This window comes from Gigantopelta aegis, chromosome 15 (genome assembly GCF_016097555.1).
Source record: "Gigantopelta aegis isolate Gae_Host chromosome 15, Gae_host_genome, whole genome shotgun sequence".
Classification (NCBI taxonomy): domain Eukaryota; kingdom Metazoa; phylum Mollusca; class Gastropoda; order Neomphalida; family Peltospiridae; genus Gigantopelta; species Gigantopelta aegis.
The window spans coordinates 5,256,584-5,272,908 of NC_054713.1; the positions used below are offsets into that span (position 1 = coordinate 5,256,584).

General features: G+C 35.9%; 1 protein-coding gene across 1 annotated transcript; it reads left to right on the forward strand.

Moving 5' to 3' along the window:
* The first annotated feature begins 1,996 nt into the window (after positions 1–1,996).
* Positions 1,997–10,372, forward strand: LOC121390504 (60S ribosomal protein L22-like). The gene is made up of 4 exons (XM_041522334.1): positions 1,997–2,020; positions 4,011–4,139; positions 7,701–7,822; positions 10,159–10,372. The coding sequence occupies exons 1-4, from the start codon at positions 2,012–2,014 to the stop codon at positions 10,301–10,303; spliced, it is 405 nt and encodes a 134-aa protein (XP_041378268.1). The 5' UTR covers positions 1,997–2,011; the 3' UTR covers positions 10,304–10,372.
* The last annotated feature ends 5,953 nt before the right edge of the window (positions 10,373–16,325 follow it).

Below are 16,325 nucleotides of genomic sequence, written 5' to 3' on the forward strand. Positions count from 1 at the left end.
CTCAACAAAAGCTTTCAGAAGATGTAACATAGTAAAATAATCTTTTATAGTACTGAAAGTGTCAACAATTTAATGTGAAGGACAAAACGTTATTATCTCCCTTGATGTATACGAAGCCCCACGACGTCATATTTTAAATATACTTTCGGGACAAAGTTTGGTCGCAAAATTAAGCATGTTCCCCAACCGATATTTTCCGATACTTTTTATATGTTGTTTCTAAACACTTTCTGAGTAATTTCTCGTAAAAATTGTTACTGTTGCAATTAGTTGCGGGTCAAACCTTAATTTGACTGGACTATATGTCATGTTAAATAGTTTTCTGGTGTGATATTTGAGGGGGAAAATACACACACACCGCGTACACACACACACACATACCGTACACACAGACAGACACACACACCGTATACACACACACACACACACACACACCGTACACACACACACACACACCGTACATACACACATCGTACATGTGTACACACACAAAGTACATATACACACATACACATCGTACGTATACACACCGTACACACACACGCACACACACACACACGCACACACACACACACAAATACACTGTACACACACACATAAACATCCCTTATTTATTTAAAAAATATATTATTAGTTTTTTAACGTGGCCTAAAATAGAGCTGTCGTGTGTCTATAGGCCTACATTGTATCCAAGCAGAAATTTCTGTTAAAAGTTCATAGCACATCGTAAATTTACGGAGCAAAGGCGACCACTTTGAGGCTGTCGGTTGTTATGCAGTACGTATGTGCACTGTAAACTAGAGATTGAAACCAGTGTAAGGTAGTCCTACCCCATAAATGGATTTTATTATTATTATCATCATTACCATCATCAACATGATCATTATTATTATTATTATTATTATTAGCAAAAATGAGGGTTGCTAATAAAAACATTCATCAAGTCCAGTATGTGACACCCCATCCCATTTCCATTTCCTTGCATGTAGTTTAAATGTGAGGTGCGACACATTTAACCTAACCTAACAGCTTTAACCGAGTCGTTTTTCCCCATGTTTCGATTCGCCCTAATTTTTATAATTGTATATTGTAATTATAATAAGGGAATGGGACAATTAAAGTAAATTTATGATTATTGTATTTACAAATGTATTATGACGCTATTTTTAACGAGCTCTCAATAATAATAATAATAATAATAATAATAATAATAAATAATAATAATCATAATATAATGATTATAATGATTATGTATATAATGTATGGTTATATAGTTTATAACTGATCATTCAAGAATAACAACATATCAATGAAGTAGATAGTGCCACTAAAATTTAGTTTCTTTTATATATAAGTAGTTTACCACAAAACGAAAATAATTAACCATTCCTATGGCTAAGAAATAACATTTTACATTTATTGGTCTAAATGTTGTAATCGAGTGGACGAATTGTCCGACCTGTGGGTGGACGAACTGTACGTGGATGAATTGTACGGTGGAAAGTGTCGTAGCATAAATTTTGTCAGGCATATTGAAGCGTCACACGATAAAGGAACCAGTCAGTTCGTCCCCAAGTCTACTCGTCTCAAATTTGTTCGTCCCTCCATATAAAATTTATGTGTCAGATCGCCCCAGAAAATAATCATGTTCGCCATCGTGCTGTGTCACTTCACACATATAACTAAAACACGTATAACCATTTTTTATACGAATTTTCAAAAGGTAATTAAATCTAAAACAATAATAAAAAGGCAGTGAATTTATGTATATATATTATCACTTGTGTAAGCTTTTTTTTAGAAAAAAAAACCCCCAAATATTTAACGGCTACATCTGTCTCGTTTTTTATTAACTCATTGCAAACAAACACGTGCATAAACTATTAACTAAATGTCAGAAACTATTATTACTGGCCAAACTGGGTGTAAACGGACTTGGGGCGAACTGGCTTGGGGTCAAACGTCTGATATCCAAAACCACGTGTCTTCCTTTCTAACATTTTCCGCCATCATGCCTGCTGTGAGTGAAATTTGTCCGAATAAAAATTTTGTTTTCTACATCTTGTATTGTTATTTTAGTGAGGGATATGTGTGAAAAATATAGCAACAAAGTGTTTATTGATGTAGAATTGTTTTATTTTATGATTTGCAATCTATTAAAATAACTCTTTGCCAAAACTTACATTCGTAAAAGCAGCCACGCAGTTTTATATATATAATATTACAACATTTTTCTTTTCTTTTATTTTTAGTACAATTTGCTCAATGAAATATACACACACTCGCCAATAAAATCTGACGGACGTTTAGGCGGTAATTTTAATTTTATAATTGGTGTCGGACGGCAGAGTACTCTGGCCTGGGTCTGGCTCGGGGAGTACTTGGCAAGGCAATTGAAAACAATAAGGAAAGATTACTAATTTTTAGTACAATTTGCTCAATGAAATATACACACTCGCCAATAAAAGTTGACGGACGTTTAGACGGTAATTTTAATTTTATAATCGGCGTCGACGGCAGAGTACTCTGGGTCTGGCTCGGGGAGTAGCAAGGCAATTGAAAAAAATTCGGGAAGACTAACCCTAACACTAACCTTAAAACTAACCCTAACCATTGAAAGGGGGTATGGGTCGAACTTGTACCAAAAATTTGTGGCACCATCATACCATGTTTCAACCGAAATAAAGCAACAAATGGATTAGCCCGAGTACTCTTGACTGTAACGGAGCTAGACGGACATTTGGACATAAATACGCTCTCATTACAGTCGGAGACCAAGCTATGTATTTTTTTGGCAATTCCCGACAACCAAAAAGTTGGCAAAGATTTCCGCTCTGTCACAACAATCCTATGTTTGAAGTCAAATATCTTTACATCGATCATTTTCGAGTTAACTGATTAAAAAAAATCCACATATTAATCACTAATACACACAGTACAGAAAGAAATCCGACAGCACCCACATTCAGCTACGCTTCGTGACACTCCTGTCGCAAGAATTAAAAAGCTCGGTGACCTATTTCGTGACGTAGATCACGTGATCGTCCACTGGTCGATTCCGCCTAGACGGAATGGCTGAGTGGGTGATCATGTGACGCAATGTCATGATATAGGTCGGCGAACTTAGAATTCTGCTGTCCGGAGTTTGCTGAAGCTTAGCTGAATGTGGGTGCTGTCGGGTTTCTTTCTGTAGTGTGTGTATTCGTGATTAATATGTGGATTTTTTTTAATCAATTAATTCGAAAATGATCGATGTAAAAGTATTTAATGCCAAACATAGGATTGTTGTGATATTAGAGCGGAAATCTTTGCCAACTTTTTGGTTGTCGGGAATTGCCAAAACAATACATAGCTTGGTCTCTGACTGTAATGAGAGCATATTTATGTCCAAATGTCAGTCTAGCTCTCTTACAGTCAGAGTACTCTGGCTACATATGGACGTACAATTTTTTTTAAATAATAATAACCTACCGTAAATCCTGATTGAAGTAGCCTACTTGCATTATTATTAAAAAACAAAAAAAATCTTCCAACAACAAAAAAAAAAATGTTCCCTGCCATTTTAAATTTGCTAAATAGAGCGAAGCAACTCGCCCTGCACATTAAGAAAAGTATGGACTTAAGTTTTGCACTTTGCACTAGGAAAATTAGTGCGAGTAAGTCATCTTTGGGATATTTTATCAGTCCACTGAATGATGCAGTACACCATTGTTGAATTAATTTATTAGAACAAACGTAATTAAATGTAGGGCTTATGTATTGGACATTTTTTGTCATAGAAATTGGGATTTTTAATGTCGCTTTAGTGGAAGGGGGCCTATGTTCGAACCTACAAAAGACCTGAATAAATCCCTGTTCTGTTCAAATAACTGATTTTCATTAGATTTTTTCAAGAATATGTTTCAAAATTCATATTTGTATGAATGTATGTAGCAGTTGATTTAATTTGATTTAGCTTTTCATATTAAAAAAATATGTACATAGATCTATATTTATTTTGGTGTTTTTAGTTTCAGAAAAATGTGAAGCGCCCTGGCAAGATAGCCACTGGTAAAGGGAAGAAGAAGAGAACAACGCTCCGATACATCGTTGACTGCACGCATCCAGTGGAAGATGGCATCATGGATGTTGCCAATTTTGTAGGTTCTTTATACAAGCCAAGTTTACAGTTGTCACGGGGATCCTATAATACCTGTAACTGAATAAAACACGATTATCCAAATATCTCTCCTAACTGTATATCTATTAGATCTCTCTGTATCGGGCAGTCTATACCCGAGTGACTCGGCTCTAGGTATAATCAGAGATAAGATCTGATATAAATATATATATATATATAGCACGTTTAGTTGACTAGAAAACACAATACACTTTGGAATCTGTATTAACGCTACGCTGACAAATGTACTTGCCGCAGTAGTTAATTAACAACAACAATATAATAACAACCCAGAGCTAATCACTTAATTAGTTAATCACTAGGTGTCTAGTTTACACAATATTCTAATCACTTCACTGTGATACAACACACATGCGTGTGATAATTGAGAAACGCTTCCAGGGGAACTTAATTAATAAAGGAATTACAACTCTATTCCTAACTAGTTAATTTTTAATTAACCCTTAAATACTCATTCAGTAACCTTGTAATACAGAATTAATACTGGTACATATCACAATAAAGACGATAACCTACAGTTTACCTAGGTCCTCTAGGATGACCGGCTAAGCTTTATCTTACCAAATACTCGTATAAAAAATATTAGAACAGTGAAGCCTACAATTTACTTCGTCAGATTACAGGAGGCTCTGTCTAAAGAATATTGGTATAATACAGTATTAAAATATTTAAAGTCACATCAATCACATCAAGGTTATACAACAGAGCAGAAAAAATATATTTACCAGTCCATTCGGACAAACGTTCCCCAGGAGCCTTCCAATGTTTCTCCTCGATATCTCTAAAATCCTATCTATTTACAGAGTTCGACAAATCTGCTAGCCCGACGCCCGTGGCTAGTGGTTTTTAAGTTCCCACCCCCTCTCCTTATCGCTCAATCGTGTTTTTGTTTTTTTTCTCTCGGCTAAATTTCGTTTAATAAATTTGATTGTGACGTTTGTCATCGAATAGTATCAACAACGCCATCAGTATATAATAATAATCCATTTGAACTAGGTCTGCAAACTGCAGTAACATGCTCTCTACATAGTCAGTTACAGCATGCATTGTTTACTTTTCCCTTTCAAGTTTCTGGCACAGGAAATAAGTCTAATGACATGCGTGTTTTGATTGGTTGGACACGTCACGTGGTAGTTAATCTCGCACATATGTTTTAGGCTAAGAACTTGGAAATCACCAATTGCGACGACAGGTTAATCTCAATCAAGTAAACCCCAGCCATGCTTTGAATTTTAGTGTTTGTTTTATTTACCTATTGTTTTCTAATTTAACACTTCGCTTACATGTGGTTATCGGCAATCAGGAAAACAATTTACTTTAATGGTAACCGCACATGCAACGACTCGGCTTGGCCTATTACGTGTAACGGTTTGGATAATGTGTAGCAGCTGCCGATTGGCTACAAGATAATACCTTTTTTGTTCATCAATTAACAACGGATTAGATGTTGCCACTGATCTGACACGGGGATGATGCTCTGTATTTGAGCAATTGGCATCAGCGTTCCTGGCGACCTAAATAGTAGGCCCTAAATGTTACTGTATAACCCACTACCAAATACACTGAACCATCTATTACCGTGTGTCACACTGTCGTACCCTCATTTAAATTTAATTATTTTGATAGTGGGTTTAGATACCAATCATGAGCTCAATTATTTTCCCCGGGGGAAGAGGGCAAAAGTGAAAACGGGACAATGACGATGGCTCACACTTGACAAAAGACCAAACGTACAACACGACAAAACTGAAAGTTACAACATAATTTAAGTGTTTGTTTTATTTTGGTAGGACTTTCCTTTGGCACTGTCACGTAGCGTAGGCTATAATAAAGAACATTATAAATACTTATCATAGAGTTAGGGTTAGTGACAGTGCCAAAGGAAAGTCCTTCCCAAAATATTTGTCATACTCTGCTATTTATTCAAAAATCTCAGACAGCGAATATCGCCTGGGGGCACAACGCGGTACCTCACCTATCATGTGATAGTTCCACAACTCCCAGAGACGGTATATTTTCTTAGATGGCCAGACAGACCGTCGCCAGGTCGCTAGAAATACCATGGTCACGCGGAGGTATTATGTAACCACTTTCCACATGGCCTCCACAACTGGTCTGGGTGTGTATTGGGACGCAGGACTACCACCGTCGCGTGGGGGTATTACGTAACCAAGCTGCACACAGCCTTCTAAAACAATTAACATCGCCACAGGCGAAAAGATAAGAGCATGTTCAGTCACAACAGTACCTAGTGTATAACGGGGGAAAGTAGGCACCTTGGGTTGGGTGGGGGCAGAGTGATGACGCAGACTCTGACAAATTGCAGGGCTAGCTCTGCCACTCTCCAAATTCGCCAGTTTGCAAATTTTAAGAACGATTGGCAAAATTTATTATAATTTGGTAGAAAAAAATTTGTCTGATAATTGATATTTTGGTGGAAAATGGCTATAGGTTTTACATTTTTGTGACAATTTGGCGAAATTTTCTGATGACCCAAAGCTATCCCTGAGTTGACAAAATGCTGGGGCAAATTGACAAAGCGCTGGGTCAAGTACGTAATTGGGGTGGAAGGTGGTGCGGCTAGTTGACCTGCTTCCTCTCTGTAGATTATACTACTAGATGACCAGTTTGTTTTAAATCCAGACATTTTTGGGTATTGCACTATGGAATTGAATGCAACGACATCCAGCAGGGGGTATGGAGGGCCCCAGAAAGAAAATGGGTTAAATTTAGGGTTAGGGCTAAGAAAATTGTACAGTAATGAGTGATTAATTTTGTTAAAAGGTTAACTTCAAAAAAAAAAAATATCTGCAAACATTTTGTGTATGGCTCTCTACCCATTTTACCCTCTGCAGGAAACCTGATAGTCGAGGATGTGATTTTGCATCTTTTTATCTGATTTCATTTAATTATTTTTTTATTATTTATTTTGTACAATGTATGCTAAGCTTGATCTGCGATGCTAAAAAATTGGTAGCATGCATATTGTTGCAGTTTTCTACTAAATTTAATTGTAACATATATGTATTTAACATCAACATATAATGTATCAAAAGTATGATTGGTAATATTTTGATTTACAGTATATATATACATATGTGTATGCTTTCTTTTGGAAATTGGATTGGTTCCAGGCTTTTCAGTAAATATATTCGTCAAATTTACATGTGTTATAATGCAGTTACATTCACAAGATTGAATTGTTAGTTTTTAGGCCTTAGAAAATTTTAAAATGTTGCATCAATAATTTATAGGTTATTCCAAAAAATATATTCAGGTACAATATAACCAATTTTATTTTGTTTAAACGAAGTCCTAAATTTACTGTGCGGAAGAAAAATTAGACTTGTGCAAGCAATGGATGCAAAAGGCTTGCAAATGTGAAATTGTTTTGTTTGATGTGATAATTAATTGGCACTTGTTGCTAGGGTTACCTTCCCTAGTGTCGCTAGGGACCTCTTCCCTAGCTTGGTTAGGGCCATCTTCCCTAATCTTGCCATGTCTGTCTTCTAAACATCAGGAAAAATACCTCCACGAACGAATCAAAGTGGAAGGGAAAACCAACAACTTCGGCCACAACTTGTCTCTCGAGCGACAGAAGAACAAGATCGTCTTGACGTCGGAGATTCCATTCTCAAAAAGGTAAGTGATTGTGTTTTTTATGTTTTGTAAAAACCAATTTCTCGTTCCAGGCTATGTATATCAAAGGCAGTAGTAGTATGTACTGTCCTGTCTGTGGGATGGTGTATGTAAAAGATCCCTTGCTACTGATGGAATAAAGTTGTGGGTGTCTGTCTCTCTCTCTCTGTATATGTGTATATATATATCTATCAGTGTTCGAGATTAAAAATTTGGGGAAGTATCCCGGTTGGATGCTAACATTTCAAAATCTGGTATCCCACCTGAGAATTTAGTATCCCACTTAAATGAAATTCATAAATAACATCGTAACAAACTTGGACGACACTGTTACTTAACTTCACCAGTAAATGATGACTTACATTGTTTTAGTGCAAAATAAAAATGCAGGATTTAAAAACAAAACAAAAAAACATTTCATGGTATCCCAGTGGGATACTGGGTTATTGAAGTTTGGTATCCAAAATTCAATTCTAGTATCCCCGGGATATCGGGATACCATTAATCTCGAACATACATACATAACATACATAACATATATAATTAACATATATAATTTATATATCTCTCTATCTATCTATCTATCTATCTATATCTCTATATGTATATATCTATCTATATATGTTATATATCTCTCTCTATCTCTATCTCTCTATATACTGTAGAATACTTTATTTTCGCGGGATCAAATTTTCGCGATTTAATGAAAATGGGTCAGTTCGCGAACATTTATTTTCGCGAATCTCCCAACCCCCATCAATAAAAAACGAAGTACAGATGTCAATAAATTTTTTTTAAAAACGGAACTTAGTTTTGCTGGTTGTTATGCTAATCTGTAGAACTAATCCTACATGTACACACGAGTGCTATACACATAAAACAATAGTTTTCCTGCTTTAACCAATCAAGACTTTATTGTTTACAGAACTTAATCCTTATAATTGTTATAAAAACAAAAACCGAAACGAAATTTGAAGGCACAAGCTACACTCAGTAACTTAAGTTTGATTGAAACAATATTTATTGCCGTCTAAATACTAGTTCAAAACGGTTTGTGATTGGCTAACAGGCCAAAAATAAAAATAAAATTATGAAACATCTGAACATAGCCCAGTCCAAATTTTTTCACTTCCACATTTTTAATATACTGTGATAATGCATGTTTACTTCCGTTGTTGAACATGTGTAGACTGTCCGATGAATTGATCGCTAGCACATGCGAAAGAAAACAGCATAAAACCTTTTGCGTTTTGTAGTTTGTTCCGTGACAGGAGGGAGCACCGCTTTGTTACTACTAGCCTCGTACATCGGAAACTAATGTGGTATAGTTGAACGAGACTACTCTTCTTTTTTTTTGTTGTCGGCCTTTATAAAAAGTTTATTTTCGCGTGGAATATATTTTCACGAATTTCATTCACACGCGAAAAACGCGAAAGTAAATTCCACGCGAAAATAAAGTATTATACAGTATATATATATATATATATATATATATATCAAATTTACCAAATGTTTTTACATCCAATAGCCGATGATTAATGAATTAATGTGCTTTAATGGTGTAGTTAAACAAAACAAACCAACTTTGTAAATAACCAAGAATTGCACATATATGCTTTGTACATCAGCCTCCACATTCCAACGCCATATAACCATAATTAAAATGTGTTGAGTGCGTCGTTAAATAAAACATTTCCTTTCCTTTTCAGCCCCCACATTTTTTTTTGTAGTTTTTAAAAAACATTGGTCAATATAAAAATATTTTCCGCTTAGTTTTCATTAACAAATGAATAGTCAAATACAGTGAAAACTGCTTGCCTTGCCTTTTTTTTTACTTCTGCAACATTATACAACCCCTGCTGTTGCCCACGGCAATCGGCAATGCTGTGGAGATTGGAGATTTTTTACCGTGGACCATATTCAGTTGTTTCAATGACATTTCTGTTTTTTTACCGTGGACATTTTCTTAACTACAGGGGTTGTTATATGTGCTTGAGTCACGCACAAATAAAAAATCAATCTTGTACTTTTTAAGAGACCCGTGTTGTTAGGTGTGGGTTTTTTTGTTTGTCCCCGTCTGTGGAGATTATCTGTAGTATGAAAAGAATTGTTTAAGCCTCAGAAAATTGCTGAAACGATTGTTTCGTTTCATACTTTGTGCATTGCTCGCGCAAATCTAATTTTGCATAACCTATTTTTGTTTGCTCGAAATTTATACATATACCTGTATGTAGAACGGATTACGCAAAAAGGAATGGTTACCTGGATTTATTTCTGTGTAAGTGATAATAGGTCATGCAGATTTTCAATTCTCAAAGGCCTGTTGTTTCTGTTTGCAGGTATCTGAAGTACCTGACAAAGAAGTACTTGAAGAAGAATAATCTGCGAGATTGGCTGCGTGTGGTGGCGAGTTCGAAGGAAGCGTTCGAGCTGCGATACTTCCAGATAAACCAGGATGAGGAAGAGGAGGAAGGAGACGAATAAAATGTCTGCTCGATGAACATTTTTAAATGTGTAATTCGCGACGTCTCTTTAATAAATGGTTTATCGGAATATGGGAGTTGTTTTGGTTGGTATCTTGTTGGTGCTCCGTCATAGTATCTTGTTGGTGCTCCGTCATAGTATCTTGTTGGTGCTCCGTCATAGTATCTTGTTGGTGCTCCGTCATAGTGGTGGGGGCGGGGCGTAGCCCAGTGGTAAAGCGCTTGCTTGATGTGCAGTCTGTCTGGGGTCGATCCCTGTTGGTTGGCCCATTGGGCTATTTCTCGTTCCAGCCAGTACACTATGACTGGTATATCAAATGCTGTGGTATGTGCTATCCTGTGTGGGATGGTACATATAAAGATGCTGCTAATGGAAGTATACGGCAGGTTTCCTCACTCAAATTACCAAATGTTTGACACCCACTAGTGGATCATGATTAATAATCAATGTGCTCTAGTGGCGTCATTAAACAAACTTTAACTGCCATAGTGATGTGATATAGTTCAGTTGGTTGAGCACTTGCTACAGGTTCTTTGGTCGTATAATCAATGTGCTCTAGTGGTGTCATTAAAGAAACTGCCATAGTGATGTGATATAGTTCAGTTGGTTGAGCACTTGCTACAGGTTCTTTGGTCGTATAATCAATGTGCTCTAGTGGTGTCATTAAAGAAACTGCCATAGTGATGTGATATAGTTCAGTTGGTTGAGCACTTGCTACAGGTTCTTTGGTCGTATAATCAATGTGCTCTAGTGACGTCATTAAACAAACTGCCATAGTGATGTGATATAGTTCAGTTGGTTGAGCACTTGCTACAGGTTCTTTGGTCGTATAATCAACACTGGTGGACCCATTCTCCATTTTCTCCCCATCCCAACCAGTGCCTCAACATATTTTGAAGGCCATGGTATGTGCTGTCCTGTATGAAAAAAGACAAAATAACAAAAATGGCAGCTAATTAGATTTTAAGATTCCACATATTCATTAGAATATATTTGATAAATTATAATTTGAATAGGTTGACAAAATCATTATACAGTCTCGGTTACTTCCCACAAGGTACGTTTCCAGGAGTATGTGCAGAGGGGAGCTTGGGAGGGGGAGGTCGACCCCACTAAGTATTTTTTTTATTATTAATTTTTTTTTAATTATGTATTTTCCACAGAAACATTACCTGACCTCTCAAAACAAAAAAGTAGTTTGCCACTTTATATACCCTCCCCCACAAATTTCTGCTCGTTTGATTAACCTGGAAAAATTACCTTAATTGTATTCACTATGATGGTTCATTTTTGAATTTTTCAAAGACATTTCAAACACTGTCCTGCCATTGTCCAATAAAAAGTGTATTTTATACATAATGTAAATTAAGTCACTGAATTGAAATGGTACCACACAAATTTAAGTTTCAGACCTTACTTTCAACCTGCGAAATAGTCTTAGATCCAGCCAGTGCACCACTACTGGTATGTTAAAGGCCGTGATATGTACTATCCTGTCTGGGACGGTGCATATAAAAGATCCCTTGCTGCTAATCAAAGAGTAGCCCATTAAGTGGCGACAGTGGGTTTCCTCTCTCACAGGCTTGCAAGCGGGCCCTTATTTTCCTAATTTTCCTTATTTTTTGACAGCAGCCCTAATATTCCTTATTAAAGCTTCAAAATCCTAAAAAGCCCTAATTTTTTGGTGAAAATCCTAAATTTTGAAATTTTTTAATAAATGCAACATAAAATAAGTGTTGGAATTAATTAAATCTAGCCTTAGTATACTTCCAGATAATGAAAATGTTGAATTAATGTATTTCTCGGAAGACATCTTGGTGGTTATCAGCAGCATATTCAGCATGGATTTGCACCATATCAGATTACTTTAATCTGGTTGTATTGATATGCTGAATATCGCTGTTGATGACCATTGGCATGATCTTCTGAGTTGGTAATTAGCTTTTGTATTTATGTTCTCCCTGGAGGTGAGTACAGAATGTTTTTCTTTATATTGATTATTGAATTTCAGTCCTTATTTTTGTCAAAAAATTCCTAAAAATAGCTCTTATTTTTTAAGAAGTTTGCCCTAAAAAAAGCCCTTATTTTTCACAAAATCTTGCTTGAAAGCCTGCTCTCAATATCTGGCCTGTAACCATATGTCCCACACCATATAACCGTAATTAAAATGTGTTAAGTGAAGGAAGGTAATGTTTTAAACACGCACTTGATGCGTTATTTACGGTTATACAGCATCGGACATATGGTTAAGAGAAAACCCACTGCAAGGGATCTTTTATATGCACCATCCCACAGACAGGGTAGTACATACCACGGCCTTTGATATACCAGTCGTGGTGCACGGACTGTAACGAGATGTGTTGAGTGTCAAATAAAACATTTCCTTCCTTCCTATAGTCTACAGCTCGTCTCCCATTTCCAGTTCAACAAAGGTTTGAGAATGTCGTTAGTCTTCACAGAAGCTTAGTGCTCTATATATTATTGTAATACAGATGACAATTTTGACTAAGCCAAGACTTGCATTTCGTGGTTTTAGAAATACGATGTACAGAAAGTAATAATCTTAAAGGGACATTCCTGAGTTGCTTCATTGTAAAATGTTTCTACGATTAAACTTGCATATTAAATATATTTTCTTGTTTAGAATATCGGTGTCTGTATATTCAATGTGTTTCTGGTCGTCGTAATATTTATAAGAATCCCAAACTGGATTTTGTCTTCAAATAAATTTGTTAGTATGAAAAAAACATTTTAGGAACTAAAATAAAATTTAACCTAGTACATATATTAAAACGATTAGAAACATGTTTAATATACAGCAATACTTTATGCAGAAAAATGTATTTGATATGTAATTATAATCGTTAAAAATTCTCTGTTCGTCAATAACATCTTAAAAATTTGCAGCAAACTCAGGAATGCCCTTTTAAGTAATGCTCAAATGGTACAACAAACTGTAGCGTCTGTCAGCATTGTCAAACAAAAAACAAGGGATACACAATTTAATAAACTATACTTTATTTATAACATTGCATCAAAAATACATTATTTGACACTTGTTTGAAAAGATACACCAAGCTTAAAAAATAATGGATTGTATAAATCGCAAAATAGATTTTTTTTTTTTTTTACGCTGTAAACGTTTCCGATACAGATATACAATATATTGCAACAGTAAAATGAATAATGACTAAAAACCTACCATATTGAAAACATTAAACAACAATTGTATGTAAATAAATGCCTAGTCTACTATAACACATTTATGTGCTGTGATGCCTACACAGCGTTCCATTGAACTATGACTGATCCAACTTGCAAAACTTTAAGGTTACTGGCCTACATTAATAAAATTAAAAAAAGGTTGATGTCACCAGCATCGAAAAAGTAATACAATAGGGCCTACCTATATCTCGCCTTTTAACTTCGTAAAAATGAGACAGAAATGGACAGTGGACCAACATGTGGTCTTATGAAAAAAAGTAGTTTGTTTTATTTAACGACGCCAAGCACATTGATTTTTTATCTTATCATCGGTTATTGGACGTCAAACATATGGTCATTCTGACATTTTTTTTTTTAGGAAACCTGCTGTCGCCACATAGGCTACTCTTTTTATGACAGGCAGCAAGGGATCTTTTATTTGTGCTTCCCACAGGCAGGATAGCACAAACCATGGCCTTTGTTGAACCAGTTCCGGATCACTGGTCGGTGCAAGTGGTTTACACCTACCCATTGAGCCTTGCAGAGCACTCACTCGGGGGTTTCACTAGTAATAATGCAGAACTTGTTAAAAAAGAAGTGCTGTGTTGTTCTCAGTTTTGTGCCACTGTTTTCTGGTAAACATTGTTTTTCACTGTTATGCTGCACACACACGGATTTGTTTTTGTTCTCAAAATAAGACTTGAATTTGATCTGAAACGCTTAGAAATAACCTTTATTTTTATGGTAGAAAGATTTTATATGGTTTTAAATATTTTTAAATAGTTGCTGCATCCCTGCATATTGAACATATATTTCAGCATTTTAGGTCTGATCTTCCCTCTGAATAAAATATTTCTGTGGCTTTCTTTGAAACAGTATGCACAGAGTCATAAGTGTACAAGCCGGGGGGAGGGGGGAAATTGCCCCCCCCCCCCCCCAGTGCTGCAGCAAAAATAATACAGATATTCGGGCAAAATGTGAACTTCAGATCTTTTTACCATATATTTCCATCATTCTACCATCAAAATCAGTGTAAAAATGTGTAATGATTTGTTTGCAACCCTATAAAACTGTTTGGTTATCATGCTAATATCAACTAGCATTTTGAGAGTGCTGCTAAAGCAATAAAATGTCCCCTACTTGACCCAACAATTTTTCTTATCTTGTAAATTCAAGGGTAAATCACCATGAAAGTCAAACTTGATTTGTAACAGTATATGATAAAGCTATATACAAACTTTCAGTCAATATCGCAAAGCCTTCTGCAAAACACATCCGGAAAACGTGGGACAAACAGACGGACGGACGGAGATAAAACCTATATAATTCGGGCAAAAGTCAACCTGTCCTCCCCCCCCCCCCCCCCCCCCCCCCCCCCCCCCCCCCCCCCCCCCCCAACATGGGAGCCTGTATGCCTCTATATACAGGGCACAATTCAGAAATTTGTTCAGTGTAATCGGAGATATGTCATATTGGAAGTTGTTTTAAATGGCCCAGTGATTATAACGTAGTATACAATATACGTGTAATAAAAATGTACAAGGAATACGACGACACATAACAATGATCCATATTGCAAAATGCTTCCTGCAGCACTTTTTTTTAAATACTTTTCAACTTAAACAACAGTGGAGTTTAGACTTGAAACTTCAGTGACATCACACACATACTTGGTGTGCATTGCTATCGTGTTAAACAGGTCTTGCCCTGTACATTGCCAAATTAACCAATTGCTAATTTTTATACAAAATTGCTATAAAATTTAGAATTTGGCTAATATAATATCCCTCAAATTAACCACATTTTAAATATTTTAAAGGAAATGCTCTACATTTCTAAAAACTGGCTAAACCAAAATACGTTCCAGTGTGAGCCCTGGTTATTAAAGTCTCAAGACTTCATTAAAGGTACAGACCCTAGTTTCAACCCGTGAAAATTAACACTAAGTTTAGTTAAAGGAACAGACCCTAGTTTCAACCCGTGAAAATGAACACCAAGTTTAGTTAATCTACAAACCTGTAACACATTTGGATAAAGTTACAATTGAGTGAAACATGAGTCTGTGACTTTGAAATGCTGAAATACCTTAAAAAAATAGACTAAAACTTGACTCCATAACTGTTACTTCTCAGACGCACATGCGTTTTTAAAAATATGAGAAATGCATTTTGTGATATTAAAAACACCTGGATGACCAAAAACACTTCGAATGTATGGAAATTGATAATCTAAACCATAAAATCTAAGTAAAGTATGATTTCAGTTGTCAAAAATGGCTCTAATAGTCAAAAATATGCCTTGGTGTTTAAAAACTTTGGGAAGTCCCTTTAACACTAGAGACTTGAGTCTCGACTTTAAACATTTTATAAGTAGGAATCATAAGATCACATAAAAAAAACACCCAACTTCATTGAAAGCTAAATATTTCCTCCATACTAGTCTAAGATGGGGTCAAGAACACCAACTGTCTCAAAATACATTTGGATGAATATTTTTTTTATTGATTTTCATAATGAAATTGGCCTCCAGATTTCACGGAAAGGGTAGTTTTTGGCAGCACATTAATAGGACATGTACGCCAGCAAAATCATGGCCCCGAAAGTCTATCACTTATCATCCTGGCTGCAGATATTTGTAGCAATCGTAGTGCTACGATATCATAAAACCATTGTAGGCTATGATATCATAGCTTAACGATGGTTTTATGATTTCACAGCACTACGATCGCTTTGAAAATATGAGCACAGGTCTGAGAGAGGGTCAAGGCACCCAGCTGCCTCAAACTACGACATTTGAATGAGTATTGTTTTTATTATTT